The sequence below is a fragment of the Lolium perenne genome, chromosome 5 (assembly GCF_019359855.2).
Source record: "Lolium perenne isolate Kyuss_39 chromosome 5, Kyuss_2.0, whole genome shotgun sequence".
NCBI lineage: Eukaryota > Viridiplantae > Streptophyta > Magnoliopsida > Poales > Poaceae > Lolium > Lolium perenne.
The window spans coordinates 119,322,991-119,340,799 of NC_067248.2; the positions used below are offsets into that span (position 1 = coordinate 119,322,991).

The 17,809-nt window shown below is 46.4% G+C and overlaps 1 protein-coding gene across 2 annotated transcripts; it reads left to right on the forward strand.

Annotated features, from left to right (window-relative positions):
* Nucleotides 1-9,317: 9,317 nt before the first annotated feature.
* On the forward strand, nucleotides 9,318-15,527 carry LOC127299733 (uncharacterized). Of its 2 annotated transcripts, XM_051329767.1 has the most exons (14): nucleotides 9,318-9,895; nucleotides 10,378-10,469; nucleotides 11,480-11,634; nucleotides 11,723-11,787; nucleotides 11,906-12,092; nucleotides 12,568-12,831; nucleotides 12,917-13,050; nucleotides 13,202-13,391; nucleotides 13,470-13,529; nucleotides 13,605-13,856; nucleotides 13,934-14,192; nucleotides 14,274-14,479; nucleotides 14,611-14,661; nucleotides 14,794-15,527. In XM_051329767.1, exons 1-14 carry the CDS (start codon nucleotides 9,663-9,665, stop codon nucleotides 15,082-15,084), a joined length of 2,439 nt encoding a protein of 812 aa, XP_051185727.1. In that variant the 5' UTR covers nucleotides 9,318-9,662; the 3' UTR covers nucleotides 15,085-15,527. The 2 variants fall into 2 exon arrangements, with proteins under 2 accessions (XP_051185727.1, XP_051185728.1); XM_051329768.1 differs by lacking the exon at nucleotides 9,318-9,895 and having other exon boundaries at nucleotides 11,467-11,634.
* Nucleotides 15,528-17,809: the final 2,282 nt, after the last annotated feature.

A 17,809-nucleotide genomic window follows, 5' to 3' on the forward strand; every position in this document is an offset into this window, starting at 1 on the left:
TGATGGTGACATCGTTAAGCTTACGATAGTCCGTGCATAAACGATTTGCACCATCCTTCTTGTCGACAAACAAGACGGGGGATCTCCAGGGCGATGCACTTGGTCTAATCAAACCTTTGGCTAACATGTCGTCTATTTGCTTCTTCAGCTCCACAAGCTCGGTTGCGTTCATGCTGTAGGCTCTCTGGGCGATGGGTCCAGCTCCGGGATTAACTCGATGATAAACTCGATATCCCGATCCGGGGCATACCGGGTAGATCATCCGGAAACACATCAGGGTAGCGACAAACGACCCTGATTTGATCCAGAGTTGGCTTGGATACACTTTGGTTGCAGGTAAATTTTCTGGGTAGTTTTTCAGAGACGTGCTCAACTACGATACCGGTGCTGCTAGTCATGGTTATGGCTTTCTTGGCGCAGTCTATCAATCCATTGTGCTTGGACATCCAGTCCATTCCTAGGACCACTTCCAAACCTTTGGTTCCAAGTATGATTAGATTTGCAAAGAAATCTACATCATGGATTTTGATTGGTACGTTTTTGCAAAATTTTCTGGCTTTGGTGGTTGATCCGGGGATTTGAACTATCATAACATGCTTCAAACTGAGGGGTTGAATTTTACTTGTTGATGCAAAATCTTCGGTGACAAAGGAATGAGATACTCCAGAATCAAACAACACTCTAGCAAGGGTGTGGTTGACAGAAAACATACCCAGCACAACATCTGGTGCTTCCTGGGCTTCTTCGGCGTTCATGTGGTAGAGGCGGCCGTTGCGGTTGTTGGGGTTGTTGGGGACGAACTTCTTGCCGGTGGAGACACGGCGTTGCTGCTGAGCAGGGGCAGCGGTGTTGCCGGCGAGCTTGGCAAGACGCTTGGGGCACTCGTTGGAGTTGTGTCCTACTACACCACACTCATAACAAGTGATAGTGCTCTTGTCCTGCTTGTTCGCAACGGGAATGGCATTGCTTCCGGTTCTGGGGATGGTGTTGGTGTGGGTGTTGGTGTTGTTAGGGGCTCGGGGTGGAGCGCGGTTGTAGTTGTTGTTGTTGTTGTTGTAGTTGTTGTTGTAGCCTCCCGGCTTGGGGTTTCCTCCACTCCGGTTCTGATAACCGGGGCGAGAGTTCTGCATCGGGGGTTTGTTGTTTCTCGGAGTGAAACCTCCGCTTGAGCTAGGGCAAAACTTTTGGGGGTGGCTTGATCCACTCTGATTTGCCATGCGGCGCTTGCGGTTCTCATTGGCTTGGTTTAACTTGCCCTCCATCTGGATGGCGGAGTCAACAAGGGCTTCGAGGTCGGCGAAGGGGATGTTAACGAGGACAGTCTGCATCTCATCATGCAGTCTGTTCAGGAATCTCTCATTCCTCTTCTCAACGGTGTCGGTCTCATCAGGGGCATACCTTGACAAGGTGAGAAACTTGTCGCGGTATTCCACCACCGTCATGCGACCTTGTTTCAGCTCACGGAATTCATCCCTCATCTTCTTGATAAGACCCGGGGGTACATGGTACTTGCTGAACTTGAGTTTGAAATCCTCCCAAGTCATGAATTGACCTCCGTTCATGGCACGGGTGCTTGTCCACCAGGCGCGAGCTGGTCCAGCGAGATAGTGAGTGGCGAACAACACCTTCTCGTTGGCTTCCACTCCAGCTACCTCCAGATTGTTCTCCATAGTCTGGAGCCAATCGTCGGCGTCGAGGGGCTCCTCGGTCTTGCTAAACACCGGAGGGTTGGTGTTTTGGAAGTTCTTGAGCTTGGATCCGGGGTGGTCATGATTTCCATGGCCTTGGTTGGCGATGTTCTGCAAGGCGATGAGGTTGGCTTGGCGCTCGGCTCTTTCGGTTTCCCGGTCTGCAAGCAGGGTTTACAGAAGTTGCAGCATCACGTCGTTGGTGCGATTTGGAGGGGCCATCTGAAGATATAGAAGATCATGAGATAAGAGGGAACATTCTATGGTCCATTCTGGTTAAGTTTGAAAAACATTTGAAAACTTGTAAACTTTTCATGACAAACATAACATTCATTCATTCATGCAACACATAGTACAAACTACACACATACCCTAATGGTTTTAAGAACCATTCTCATGCTACGATACAATGGACGGGATACAACTCACACCTTCTATAAGTGGAACTAGTGCAACTACTCCTCATCATCGATATCAATCGGGACGTAGTCGTCAGGTCCTGCCTCCAGGAACTCGTAGTCCTCCTCCTCGGTGTTCTCGTCCTCCTCAAAGTCGTCGTCATCGCTCAGGAAGGCGTCTCCTCCCTGAATGTCGATGCCTCCATCGTCATCCTCCAACTGACGAATCTGATCCTCCTGGGCCTTGACAGTGGCCTCAAGTGACGCGATCCGGGCGCGAAGGCGGCGAATCGTGGCGTCCTTCTTGGCACGCTGCTGGCGAAGGCTCCTGCGGTCGTTGTTGAGTAGCTTGATCGCCTCACCCTGCTCGGTGATGTGAGCATGGGTCTGGTTCGCGTAAGCGCGAGAGGCGTCGAGGTCCCTCTGAGTCTGATAGAGCATGAAGTCCAAGTGATCCACATGGTGCCTCAACTGGGGGTGCAGTGGCACATCCATGGGTCTTCCGTCAGAGTTACGCCTCGCGAGATGCGCAAAGCGTTCCTCACGAAGTGCTTCCGCATTCTGTCCGCACAGACGAGCAAGTGCTTCCTGAAGAGCACGTGCAAGCCCGTCGAGCCAGTTGCTTTCCCTGAAAGAGAAAAGGATCCTCTCCGAGGTGGGAGGCTCCAGCTTGCCCCTTAAGTCAGCGGTGATAATCCACTGCAGTTCCCCTCCCGGCTGGTCGTCCACCTGAATCCCGTGAAACTCGGGGTGTGGGCGGCCAAGGTGATCCGACAGGGAGTCGAGGTCATGCTCGAAGATCAAGCTTCCTCCGTTCCCAAGTTGGTAAAACTTGGTGTTGAGGGGTTCATTCGGCTCCATCTGAAAGAGAATTGGATGAGTAAGTTAGAGAGTGCAAAGTGTGGCAAAGTTTTAAGTTGATTCAAATAAGATAGAACATGATTCATCAGATTTTGGCAAAGTCTCAAAGACAAGGGTGTAGTAAATTTTCACAAGTAGTTTCTCTCATTTGATTTCAAAGTTAAATTTTTCAGAACGCCCATTCTAACTAAGGTTTCCTAAGGTCAAACAATGGCTCTGATACCAACTTGTCAACACCCGGATTTTTTAAGTCCGAATGCCTATTATGTCATACATCGCAATCCCAGGAATGTTGTTGTTGCGAGGCATAATAGTTAAGTATCACAGTCATCATTCATTACAAACCGTAGGTCTTACAAATTGGAATCACATGATCCATATTACACGAATAGTTGATCTATTGATCAACGAACAAACACAAGTTCATAGTTCAACATAGCGGAAGCGTAAGATACAAGGACTCTCTAGTCCACAGGCCAACGCTTGACGTCGGGAAGCGCTTAGTTGTCGTAGGCGTCCTGCTGGTCATCTCCTTGTTCATCTTCATACTCTGGCCATTTGAATAGCCAGAGACAAAGCCGTGAGTACGTTGAGTACTCGCAAACTAATACTAAAGTAAGTGCTAGACATTCTAGTATGGTTTGCTAAGCTCTAGTTTATTTGCATAAAGCCAGTTTTATTTCACAAAGTTTTGAGAAAAGCTTACTCAAGTACTAACTAACTCAAGTGGGAACATTAGTGTCATTCCCACCATTCAAGTGGTGATTTCAATTCAATCCACCACAAGTCATTTCACCATCACCTTTCAACATCATTTTCAAAGATATGACATCGGAAACTGTATGGCCTTTCCAACCGTCCGTAACCGTGGACGCGGCTATTCGAATAGGTTTACACTCTGCAGAGGTTGCACACTTGTGCCACAACATTTGATTTCATCCGTCGGGATTTCCCCGAATCATCGTAACACAGTACGCAGATCATCAACCATAACCTTTCACTTATGAATCCTAGTATGAGCACCTCTCCCCATGAGCTTGGCCTCCCAGTGAAGACAGACAGTCAGCCTGGGAACTGCACAGGGCTTGGGCCGGACATTCACCTCATTTCGCATCATATCGTATCGTTTCTGTTGTGGTAGAGGCAGCTTTCGGCATAACCCCGATGACGCTTGTTTAGAGGGAACCCATACTAAGACGCATAAACTTCCAGTTAAGCCCTACCCATAATCAGGTATTGTGGGGGTACTTGATTATTGGAAAGGTATCGCATTCAAACCAACATCATGTTTTATCAAAAATCACCATCTTCTCTTGGTCATATTCACCTTCAAAAATCATTCAATGGAATGTATCTTCATTCCAAGGTTTAAAAATCCTTTCAAATTCACATGGTTCCCATCTAGAGTAGTCAAGTTTTAATTCTTTAGCACTAGCTCTAATTCATGAGGGGTGCTAACTTGCTTTGCTTTGGGAAGACTAACTCACTACTCTAGGACTCAACTTGTACTTTGACCAAAGTTAACTATAAAAGTAACTCATTTAGAAAACAAGTAAAAGCGGGTAAGGTAAAAACTTGGGATGGGTTCATATAAGAAAAGGGTAAGAAACATGGGGCTTTGCACTTTGCAAGAATATTAGCTTGCAATGGTAGTAGCTTGCCTTGGTAGTTTTCAAACTGTTCCTCTTCCTCCTCCTGGTAGCAACCTTCTTCTTCGGCGTACTCTCCGGTGCTACCGTCTAAATTTGAATACGAGTATAATTACTCACTAATTCAATGGCTATTCCACACATCACAAATAAACACACAACTACTCTATGCACACCACATAAATAAACTAGGGTGCATGGGTTGTGGGATTTAACTAGAATTTGTATTCCAGATGTAAATGATAGTTTCCATAGGGTTCTTGAGGAATAATTTCCTCTCATTGAAATCTTCTTAAGATTTAATTTCTCCAACAATCATGGATGAACTCATATTGACCTAAGTCAAATGTTCATCATCATCATTTGGGAAAATGATTTAAATGAGGTGGGTCACCTCATACAATTTAAATAACACTACCTTTGATTTAAAACTCAAGTAATTCATATAAGAGAGTTTGGAACCAGGGTCCAAGCATCCCATGAATCCATGTGAGACAAGTTTAAATGAAGTGTAGGACTTCACACAATTTAACCTTATTAGTTTTGGACAATATCAACTAGTTAAACTAGTCAAAATATCCATTCATTAAACCATGGCATGATCATGCAAAGTGACCACACCTTTTTATTGTATAAACAATTAGTGTAAGTCAAAAGTGAGCTATTAGAGTTGGAACTAACTTAATATCTATTTTGGTTGATTTTTAAGAATTATTTGAATAGGGAAAAGTCCCTGTCTTGTTATTTTTATCATATTTATTCTACAACGAAATTGACCATGAGGCCAGTGGCATGTTGTAGAGAATTTCAGTGGCTTTCTAACAATATAAAATTCACTAAATTTGGTTTAGCCAAATTGAAATGGTTGAATTTCAAAGTGGAGGCAGTATTCAAATTCATTTGAATTAATTAAACTAAGTTTGGATTAAAAGGGCCTGCGGGAAAAGCTATTGGGCCAATTCATTTAAACAGGCCCACGGCCAGCCCACCACGCGTCTGTGCCCGCGTGGGCTGCCTGACAGGGTGGGGTCCGCCTGTCAGCCTCTTTTAAAACCCGAAACGGTATGGAGACGTGTGGTGCGTTGGATTAGAATTAGATCGGACGGCACAGGGCCATCGTCATCTCCGGCGAGATCCCGACGGTGCGGCGGCGGCAGTAGGGGGTGGGAGAGCTCACCGCGGCTCCAGCAAGGGTTGGCAGTGTGCGCGGTGAAGGTGTAGACGACGGCGAGTCGACTGGTACCGGCGGCAACTCCTGGATCGGCTTCAATTGGCGACGAGCTTCCGCGGCGTCCATCGGCAGTGAGGTGGCGATTGGGTGGCTACGGCGGCGAATGTGGGTGGTGGAGTGGCTCAGGCGGTCGAGTGAGAAGAGGGGAGTGTGCTGGTGTGCTCAATTCGACGAATGGAGCTCTCCTTTTATAGGCTTGAGAGAGGGTGGCGGGGCAGTGGCAAGGTCGACCATGGCGCGGCTTCTCCGGCGGCGGGTCGAGCTAGGCGAGGGCGCTGTCGGGTTCTCCTCGTCCAGGCGAAGCTAGAGGTGGTGCTGGTTTGGTCGGGGGACGTCCGGTCTGGTCGCATTTCTTCCACGACGGCCGCGGCGCATACGGGATGTGGTCGTCGTCTCCGGCGCCGGCGGTCACGGGTCTGGGCTGGGCGCGTGTCTGGCGCGGCTGAGGTGTCACGGCGGCGTGCTTGGTGAAGAAAGGGGGTCCAGTGCGTGAGCAGAGGGGCTGCACGGCGCGTGGCCAGTGGGTGCCCGTGGCGCGCTCTCGTGCGACGTCCACGGCATGGCGTCGCCGTGCTGGGCGCGTGCATTCCGGCCAGTGTCGAGCTCCTCCTCGACCGTGGCCGGTGCTAGGTGATCCAGTAGAGTGAGGTGGAGGGCAAGGGCATGGTGGCCAGGGTTGGCGATGAAGGAGAGAGGAGGTGGTGCGGCATGGTGGTGCCATGGCCGGCATGGCCATGCCATGCAAGCTATCCCCTCCTCCTTAGCTCCACTATGTGTCATTGATGGTTAGAGGGAACCAGGGGACCAAATGGGCTAGGTTTGATGTAGGTTAGAGGTGTAGATCACTATAGCAAATAGTGTCTAAATAGTGTTCAATTTTGGAAATTACAAAATTGTCCAAATCTGAAATAATTCAAAAGGTGAAAGTTTTTGAAAAGTGAGTGTTGAGATAAGTTGTAAATGACCAGAGGTGATTGGAGGTGGTGGTGGAAAAATTTGAATTCAAAGATTGGCCAAAATGGCTAAGTGGAGATTGTTGCACTTGTTAAAATGTTGCAACTTTGGATGAGCATAGCTATTGATCAAGGATGAATTTGGCAGGGTGATCTTCATCAAAGTTGTTCACCTTGATGTTGAGTTTTAAATGGTGCAAAGAGTTAGCAAGAATTGGTTTGGGAAAATTGAATTGCAGGGGCTCAAAGTGGTGATCAGACTAAATTTGGCAGATTTGGCCATTATCATATGTGAGTGGGAATTGTGTTTGAATTTCATTTGAATTGTGCACCCTTGGTTCCAAAAGTTGTAATAAGTGTTTAATAACATTATTCAACTAATGGTGAAGACCAAATAGGTCTAGGGTCAAAATTTATAAATATGCCATAGGGCATATGTGAGGGTTTTTAGGGTTTTCCAAATATTGGATTTTCTTCCTCTTTGTTTTATTTGGTTGGTGATCTTCATATGATCACCCTAGGGTTTTAGAGCATATCAAATACAAGTAATAACAATCATCATGGCATATCACTCAAATGCACAAGTCCTATGCATGGTACTATATGCAAAAGAAAAGTTTTTGTTGGTTTGAAATTTTGTTTTTTGGAATTCTCTAACTTTCTTTTTATTGAAATTTGGGGTGTTACACGATGCCAGCGAGATGAGCTTCGGATCGGCCCGACACCGACGAGAGAACCCTCATGTACTGTAGATGAGCGAGAGGGAGGAGGGGGAATGAGCGCTTGTGCTAGTCATATACCGCCTTTTAGGTGCGCCTCACCGTGAGTATCAAGTCACAAACATTACTTCTACCTTCTGGACCAAGGCCACCGCTCCCTCTCCACAATGTTGTAGGAAAGGTACCGAGGCAGCTGCTACATATGTATATATGCATATGTAGCAGCTGCCTCAGTACATATAAAGGAAGCTGCCTCGATACCTATTTATTATACGTCATCATCACAATTAAAAAAATCGATGCTTAACTAAATATGTTTTACTCGTAGTCTAATTTGGACCGGTTTTCACGTAATTTGGAAGAGGATGGGCAGGCTTCTTAGGAGATGGATGCCGTTGTGCAAGGAGAAATGAAGGGCGATGATGATTGGAAGTTGCTGCGAGGAGCTGGAGAAGAAGGCACTGAAACTACCCCAGATCGGATGGTACTGAAGAAGAGAAGGATTGCTGTGAAGATGGTCGAGCCTAGGACCCTGGAAGTTCGTTGTGAAGCCAGGACGAAGATCTGACAAAGATAAAAGGGAAAACAAAGTTTGGCAAGTCAAGAAAAGGTGGAGCGGTGTGTCTTGTTTGCGTTGAGGTGGCATGCTTGAGGAGTGAGCGGGTACTCTCTGCGAGGTGGAGTGTAAGGATTAACACTGCAAAACAGATTTGATTTTGTAGTTCCGTTGATTTTGAAATGGAACTGGACTCTGCGGGAGCTTGTTTGGCTTGATCAAGAAGAAAAGGCTACCTTCGTTCCAGTAAAAATTACACGTATCTCTAGATTATCAATTTGTCCAACATAATATTAATTGTACAACACAAAAATTATATCATTAGAAAGTAAAACATCTGCGCTTTCTAATGATATATATTTTATATTATCATTGCTAAATTTAAAACCTAGGAGTACATGTAGGCCCTATAAACCGGGACGGAGGAAGTAGTATTATTAAAAATAAAAATACAACACGACCTTGTGTAAAGCCATGCGCTATTTCGGCTAGTCTCTTCACCTCACCTCTAAAATCAATCATGCTCTCTAAAAGATTTATGCTAAACTCTACCTAAGGAAGTTACCATAACGTCTAGTGGCCAACTTTCTTACTTATATGCTCATTCATATTAGAAAAAAGGTTGCTAATTGGGTAGGAAAACAATGCCGATCACTCTCCTTGTATTCTCGTCTCCACATCATGGAAAAAATGATTGCCTCCAAGGATTTTGTATTCAAGTCTTTTGGATCATAGGATTGCATCACATGATATGAGTTTCCTATGATCCTGCTTTTTTCTTCTTCTTCTAGCAATTATGAAGCAAAATCTCATTAAGATTGTTTCAGTCTCTTGGCAAAGTACCTAAGTACCAAATTATTTCTGCTAGCTACTCCCTCCATTTCATCTTTACATTATTGCATATCAGAAAACTTGCAGATTCCCAAGATGTGTATTGTTTAGGCTTGAGACAAGAGTCGAGTTTCACGCACTGGATCGTGCTAATACGCCATGTAAATTGAAAATGGACGAGGTGCCGAAGATGCTTTGGCGATCACAAGCAGCAAGGGTCACTAGCAGGTGGGCCCCACCCGCCCTAACCCACCTAACTGCTACAGTTGCAGCCATAAAATCCCGACCACTCACCCGACTCCACGTGCAGCCTACGCCACTGTTCCCCTCAGACCGGTCCGGCGGGCCCACCCGCCGCCACTCCCACTGACATGGCGGGCCCCACATGTCAGTGACACGGGCAGGCCATTAAGAGTCCCCCTCCCACCTTTCTTCCTCCCTCTTTCCTTTCCCACCAGCTCCACCGCCGCCCGCCTTCTCCCTCCCACTCCGCCTCCACCACCCATCTCCGGCGACCCGCAAGCCCTCTCGCGCCGCCCCCATTAAGCAGCTGCCCATCATTCCACCCCTCCTCCTCCCGATCCGCGAAGCAGCGTCGCCCGCTGACCAGTGGGCCCCGCTCCGCCGCCGCCGCCTCCTCCGGTTCAGCCGCGCGCGCGCGCGCGCCGGCCCTGCCCCGTGCTCTAGAACCCTCGGGCCGGCGGGAGGCGCCTGGGCTCGCCAGCCCCGGGGGGGATCGAGGCAGTGATGCGCGGATCGGGCCCTGCGGCGCGGCCATGTACGGCCGCATGAAGTGCCTCGTCGGCGGCGCCGTCGACCAGGGCAGCAGCCCGCGCGGAGCGGCCAGGCGGGTCTCGCCCGCGTCCGGCCGCGTGCACAACGCCGCCGCCGCCGCCCCGCGGGAGAAGGGCGCGGCGATCTGCCTCCGCCCGCCGGAGCTCATGGAGACGGTGCACGAGGTCGCCGTCTACATCCACCGCTTCCACAACCTCGATCTGTTCCAGCAAGGGTACGGACTACGGAGCTGTCTCCTCCTGGAGATGTTCGCTTTTGGTCTTTTTTCGGGTTTCTTTTCTCCTCCATGTTTTCTCGGGTTTAGTTTCCCTTCCTTTTTTTTTGCCTGTAAAGCTCCAAGTGGCTTCAGTTAAAAAGCAACTGTACTGTTTTTTTAGTGAGACGGATAAAAAGGAGAGTTAAAAGGTCAGGTGAAATTGCATTTCTCGTACGTAAATATATCTGGATCGGCTCGAGTATTTCTAGTTAATTTGAGCTATTATTAGTTGTGAATTCTGATTCGCCCGTCCATAATTTTGTCATTCGCGAGGAATTATGATTTCGACCATAGTTTTTTCCGCTTGACTGCGAAAACGGCATTTGATAATTTTTGTTTCAACATTTCCTAGAATATCCGAACATTTCGTTGTTGAATTTTTTTAATAGGGAGTGTTATTGCTTTTTTTTGTTTTGAAACGAGTGTTGGATCATGTGCAGATGGTACCAGATGAAGATTAGCGCGACGTGGGAGGAGGGTGCAACTGGTGGCAAGACACCAGCGTCACCTGCGAGGGTGGTCCAGTACGAAGGTGCGTCTGTCTCTCCTGAAGTAGGATAGTAAAACTTGATCGTCTGCTCCTATTATTCACATGATTTCAAGATGCCTGCATTTAGGAACGTGTGTTTAAGTCGGTATATTGGCAATTTATGTATGACCTTCCTGGACCTAAGTTTCTTTCCAACTCTTTCATTGTTGTAGGCACTAGTTGATAAGAACCGTGTTACCGTCTTTTAGTGCAGAAAATGAAGCCTATACCTATGTCAGTCGGACTATTCATTATGGTTTTAAATTCTACCTTGTTGCAATCTAGTTCTCCTCCTTAGATAACACCAAGAGGCATCTTGTGTAGCCGGATGTGGACTGTACAAGCTTGTCACTGTCATGCACCAATGCTCCTTGTTTCTATATTTATCATGCACCACATGGAATATATATTTTTCGTTTTGTGGAGATGCTTGAATTCGTTATACTCCCTCCGTCCCTCTGTAGGCAGAGTCCATGATTTCGCATCACCAATTTTAATCGGTACAACTTGGGTTTTGTGCCACAACCATTGAATTTATATTTGAAAAAAGAGTATCCGATGGTATAATTTTTACGCCACATGGCTAATACATTGCTGGTCTAATTGATGGTCAAAGTTAAATCACGAAATATGAGGACACTAGGGACGGAAGGGGTAGATGAACTAAGTGAACATATTATGCTACTCCCTCCGATCCATGATAGTTTGAACTGAAACCCCGACACTTAATATGGATCGTAGTTCAGAAAATTAGCCTTTCTCGGGTGATAAGTCAATGACTGAGCTGAAAGAGTCACCGGTACTGTTACTGGATCATCTGTTCAACATAGGTGATAATGGTGTACAGGATATCTGCCACACTCACCTGAATCACATATGTTCATCTTCATTGTAATCTAAAGAAGTATTCCAACTTCAAGAGATATTTTGCTGGTGTTGCTTGAAGGATTCCCTTTTTGAATAGTTGCCAATCATTAGCTAATAGATAATGACGTGCTAGGTGGATTGTGCAGCTCCTGATGTCGGTGCGGATGATGCTTTGGGCATTTGGAGAATAGATGACGCTGATAATAGTTTCTACACACAGCCATTTAGAATCAAGTATGCTCGACAGGACATCTATCTATCAGTCATGGTGTCTTTCAACATACTCAACACTGAAGTAGAGGTTGGGAATATGAATTTTAATCTTTCTTCTTTCGTTTTTGAATAAATTTATCTCAGCCTTATCAGAGCACTTGCTTTATTTATTCAAGGGTCCAGCAGCTTCTGCAGTGATATTGAAGTATGAGCTAATATATGCCCCAACACTGGAGAATGGGTGAGTGTAGTTCTAATCCTCTATGTATTCTTTCTTCCAAGACTATGCACATTCTTCTATGGATGTGCATACATTCCATTTGACAGGACTGATGGTGCTATTTCTTCTTCTGTTCTAGCTCTGATATTCAAGCTTCTAGTGTCACATCTTCAGCTGCTATGCATGAATTTAGGATCCCGCGTAGGGCACTCCTGGGTTTACACTCATATTGTCCAGTTCACTTTGATGCATTCCACGCGGTGCTTGTTGATCTGACGTTACATATAGTGTACCTGAAAGCTGGTGCAAGTAAATTATCATTGAAGGTACACAGGTTTGTGAAGCTTTAGCTTTAATATTCTTTGAAAGTGGTGCTCATGTGCAAGGCTGTAACTATATGCTCTGAACAACTTTTGACTTAAGTTACAGAACCATAGAACTAGGTAACTAGAAACTGTATGACTGGTATCCCCTGAGACATTCAGATTTCTTTTCCTTATCTACCACTTGAAATTTAACTGAGCTAATGAAGAAAATTTTATTCCATAATCCTGCACAATGCTAGGGGCTCATCACCCGGAAACTGCACTAATTGATTGGCTATATTTTATGGTACATCAACAATCATGTAATTGTTATCACCTTTCTTTCCTCGGATAACTAGTATAAGCTTGCGAGTTATTTGGCTCTGGCAACCTGAAGGATTGTGTATTTTGTCTGTTATTATACTAGTATAAGCTTGCGAGTATATTTTTATCCTTTTGTCGAACATACAAGTAAACATGCCATTTTAATATGCAGATACCAGACCAGGGTTTAAGTCCAGCATCACATCAAATTGTAAAGGCATTATTGGCTTCAAGGGAAACATTACTCGAGGAGCTGAAGAAAATGAGTGATGCTGTTGGTAAAACGATTGAAGATTTAGATGGTGCTGACTTAAACCTTGGTAAGTATGAGTCACTTCAGCCTTCAAAATCAGTCCAGCCTGATTCCGGTAAAGTGTTCCCTGTAACTACCAAGGGTGTTGGGCACTTGGCTGGCATTTTACATGACTTTCTAGAGGTACGTTTAATCATCTTTCTCATAGTGACCTATGAACAATGGTATGGAACTTGCTGATTGAAAATATTTATGCACAATTGTGCAGAAACCTAATGACGTTGTTGATGGCACTAGCGATGGTATGCTGTACGCTCTTTCCAGTGAAGAGTTGTTAGAATTGTTTCTAACTGTGAGCCGCCAACTTTCAGTTTTATGGAACGCGTTCTTGAAATTTCATAGGTGAAGTTAACTGTTTTCTCCATTTCACTTGTAATTGTACTGTATGTATTTGCAGTCCCCAGAGGTGTGCAATTTCCATGATGGTTTCTCAATCATACATGTTCTATAAAGTTTATCATGTGTCCAACAATGTTTCCTTCTTTTGCTGCAGGATGAATAAAACCAAGATACTGGATTACTTGCGTGATATTTGGGCTATTGACAGGAAAACAGAATGGTCAATATGGACTAATTACTCGAGAGTTGAGATTCCACACCGCTATTTGCGGAGTATGACTGATGACTCATCTCATCGCCAGTCCCTTCTGAGAGTTTCTGGTTCAAGGAAGTTTCATGAAGATGTAATTATCACCCACTCATTAATAGTATATATTTGTCATTCTTTTAATCTCTACTTACAAGCTTAAATGTACGTGCAGCCTGTACAAAATTCTTCTTCACGTGCTGAACTACATAGGAAAAGCATAGCACAAATGAAGGTAACGCTGTTTCCTTGGAATAGTATGTGCAGTAGTATCTATTGAAAACAGTTAATGATTTTAGAAATCCTGCAGATCAACACAAGGTCTGTTCAAGATATGCATATATATGCTGATCCTTCACGTGTCCCTGTTGTTCTTATAGAACAACATCTCATGGTTGTTCCACAACATGCTTCGAGCAAGGATTTGGCAACAAATTCTTCGGAACAAAAGGATACTATTGTACTACCTAAACTACAAGGAGAGTCTTCAGCGCTGAAAATTACCGGTGGTAAAAAGGGTGGTCGTGTATTGCGAGCTGTCATCTTTGTGCATGGATTTCAGGCAAGTCCTGTTCATCTTGTCTAACTCCCTAGAGTTACAGTATAATGTGTGTAATCAATTGTATTTACAAAAAGCAGGGACACCATTTGGATTTACGTCTTGTTAGAAATCAATGGCTTCTATTGGATCCTGGGGCTGAATGCCTAATGTCTGAGGCTAATGAAGATAAAACTTCTGGAGATTTTAAAGAAATGGGTGGCAGGCTTGCTGGGGAGGCTGTTGCATTCCTAAAAAAGAAAGTGGATAAGCTTGCAAGGTACGGAGGTTGCAAAGAATTGAAGCTTAGTTTTGTTGGCCATTCCATCGGAAACGTTATCATCAGAAGCGCCTTAGCAGGTTATTTTCCAACTTTCTTGCCAAGTTCATTGGAAGCAAGTCAATCTCAAAGAGACTGACTACATTTCTGCATCTGAACAGATCCTGCATTACAGCCGTACTTGAAGAACCTCTACACATACATGTCGATATCAGGGCCTCACTTAGGTTACTGGTACAGCTCGAATTCTTTGTTCAATTCTGGTCTCTGGCTTCTGAAAAAGCTCAAGGGAACACAATGCATCCATCAGCTTACTTTCAGTGACGATCAAGACCCCCAGAATACCTTTTTTTATAAGCTTTGCAAGGTACATTATCACCCCGCTTCATTCTGGGACGTGGAGTAGCTTTGCCAATCCAACCTGTTGCCAACTAATAGTAGATACACTTTTCAGCAGTATTTAACCATGAGCTGTTATTTTTTGGTTTCTTTCTTCAGTTAAAGACACTGGAGAACTTCAAAAATATCATATTGTTATCATCACCACAGGTTAGTTCCTTTTGTCCTTTCTAATGACTTCACTTTATTTGTGGATCTGAACTATTAGCTGGATGCTGTTAACCTTTCAGCCTCTATGGTTGTTTCAATGCCACTCACAAGTCATGCTGCATTTTCTGCCAGGATGGGTATGTACCATATCATTCAGCAAGAATTGAGCTCTGTCCAGCTGCATCATCCGACAATTCCAGGAAAGGTCAAGTCTTCACTGAAATGCTCAATAATTGCTTGGATCAGATCCGTGCACCATCGTCTGAAACCAGGATATTCATGAGATGCGATGTTAATTTCGACCAATCTGCCCAAGGACGGAGCCTCAATACCATGATTGGCAGAGCAGCCCACATAGAGTTCTTGGAGACTGACATCTACGCCAAGTTCATCATGTGGTCCTTTCCTGAACTATTCCGATGATGATGCTCTTATTTTGGACAGCGTCACGTTTCAAACCAAAAATGGATAGTATACCTACTGACAAAGAAAGGAAAGGTTACCCTCTATTGCATAAAGGTTTATTCGTAATTCGTCACCAAAGATTGGTAGCACTGTAAAGTTCCCTAGCTGTAGCATTTTGCCAGCTTTCTTAGGTTCGATTTGTATAAATAGTCGATTTGTTCATTTCGATTTATAGCCCTGTAGATGTTTCACCTCTGCTGTCAAGTCTTTATAATCCAATTTCATCTGGTGTATTTTAACGCTGCCAGTTTAGGAGGGCTCAACAGCCAAACAGCTTATGTCAAAATAAGCATGATATGTGTTTTGTTTTTTAACCGTAGTGCATTGCTCAGGCACAGATCATTGTCTGGCTCTTGTCATGTAATGTCATTGTTGATCTATACAGCTGAACCTTGAATTCATTGGATGGAGTGTGCAGTCAAACTTGTATGACTTTTGGTTCTCAAAAAAAAAAAAAACTTGTATGCCTTTTACTTTTGATGTACACATACATTGTTGAGATTGATGGAACGAAATAGATATTTAGCACCTATACTCCCTCCTTTCTATTTTAATTGACTCTGATTTACTACAACTGAATACTAGTAAATTAGAGTCAATTCAAAGGGAACATAGGGAGTATTTCTTATGAAAATTGCCATGATTATTTATTTTCCGTCTTTCTTTAAATGAAAAACTGAGCAACGGTCAAAGGTGTGTCTCAGGGGTGTCCACGGTCTAAATGTCTGATTTTTAGATAACAAATCCAAGTGGAGCCTGCGCTTTTCTTAGATTACAAATCCAAAGGGAAAAGTAATGCATGTGTGTGCGCTTAGCGTCTCACTGTCATTTCGGCCTTCGTTGCACATACGAGTATAGAGGGAATGTTTGTTGTCAAAAAAAGAAAAAAAAGAGAGGTCTGTTTCTTGCGTGCAGGACATGTTGCCGTGTAGGCCGCACGTCTGAACCCTGTCAAGAACGTGTACAGGAAGAATGCCGTAAGTAGCGTGGACCATTGAAATTTGACGGTTTCTGCCTCACCACTTGCCGGGATCCCAGGTTGTTGCATTCTGAGGGTCCCAGGTTGTTGCATCCCGAGGAGGCGAGGAGCAGCAAAAAATTCAAGGAGAAGGAGAACCTTCCAGCGGACTGGGTAGTCCAGTCCGTCCTGCCGAGTGCCGACCTCCATTGATAAGGGCATCTTCGACGGACCGACCCAAAACCCTAACTCATTCGGTCAGTTTTTGTCCGTTTGAGTTGGCCCACGGACAGTTTGGTTGTGGCTGTCCGTTTTGGTTGGGGGCTCCGACCCAAAGCCCCCCAGTCCGTTGTCAACGACGACGCTCTACCTCTCATGGTGATGGGCCGCTAATGAACGTCGTTGGCTTCACGCGCGCCATAGATGATTCCCGCGCTTCCGGTAGGTTCCCGCCCACGGCGGCTCCGGTTTCCGCTCGCGCTCGTTTCCTGTTTTCCACCGCGGCTGGAAAACTTTGCGCGGACGGCGGCCATTTCCCGCCCAAGACAGGGCTATAAGAACGCCCACCGGCGCGACGATCACCACCACACCCAACCAACGCTGAAACAACAAATCCATCGATGCCTTGTCGAAATATCGCCAACTGGGACCACATCAGGGTGGTGTGCCTAGCCCGCTTCCCTCAGAGGTCCGACGAGGAGGTCGAGATCATGCATGGTCACGGAGATGGCTCGCGAACAGGCGGAGGACCAGGTGACCACCTTCGAGCACGAAGGCGATGTGGCGCATCAAGCACTCGTGGAGGTGGTCGAGGCGGCGGCGCAGCAGAATCAGCAGGCGTTGGAGCAGACGGAGCAGGCGACGGCCAAGGAGGCTACCGCGGCGGCCATGCGCGGCGTACGCCACGAGGCGGCCATGGCTCTCTTGGAGTCGGCTGCACGCGATGCCGCCACCATCGTCGAGCGTCGCCGCAATGCGGCGACGACTAGGGAGGCGATGGAGGCAGCAGCGGTCGCCGCCAATGCGACGCGCATGGAGGCGGCGAAGAAGGCGGTGCGGGACAAGGCCTACTGCGCTGCCGACGATGCATAGGAGGAGGGCCGCGTGGAGGAGGCTTTAGCTATGGCTTGGGCCCTCCTGGGCAAGGAGGAGGAGGAGGAGGAGGAGCAGGAGGAAGCGTCCGCGGCGGCTGCGAGGGCGGAGCGGGCTGCAGCGGCGACTGTCGACGCGACGGTGGCGGCAACAGCGGAGGACGAGGAAGTTTGCGGCGGCTGCAGAGGCGGAGCGGGCTGCAGCGGCGACTGTCGACGCGTTGGTGGCGGTGGCGACCACAACGGAGGAGGAGAGTAGTGCGCAGTGGGAGGCCGAGATCACCACCGCCTTGGCCAGCCGTCATGCTCAACATCGCCGGGATCTCCCGCGCTTGCATGAACGCCTCCGCTTTATCACCATGCAACGCTGCCAGGAAGAATCCATACGGTCTGCACGGGCGGCCATGGACAGGGACGACCTCGGTAGTGGCGAGGAGTAGACGTGTAGGGGCCGACGTAGTAGCGTCCGTTTATTTGGGTTTAGATGCGAGCCTTTTTGTAATTAGCTGTCGGATCATAATGAATCAATTAACTAGTGTGATGTGACACTTACAAACTGGGCCTCCATTCGCCAAATTGGGTGAGCGGATGGGTCGGGGCGGACAAGTCGGTCCGTTTGGGTCACCCCGCCGGA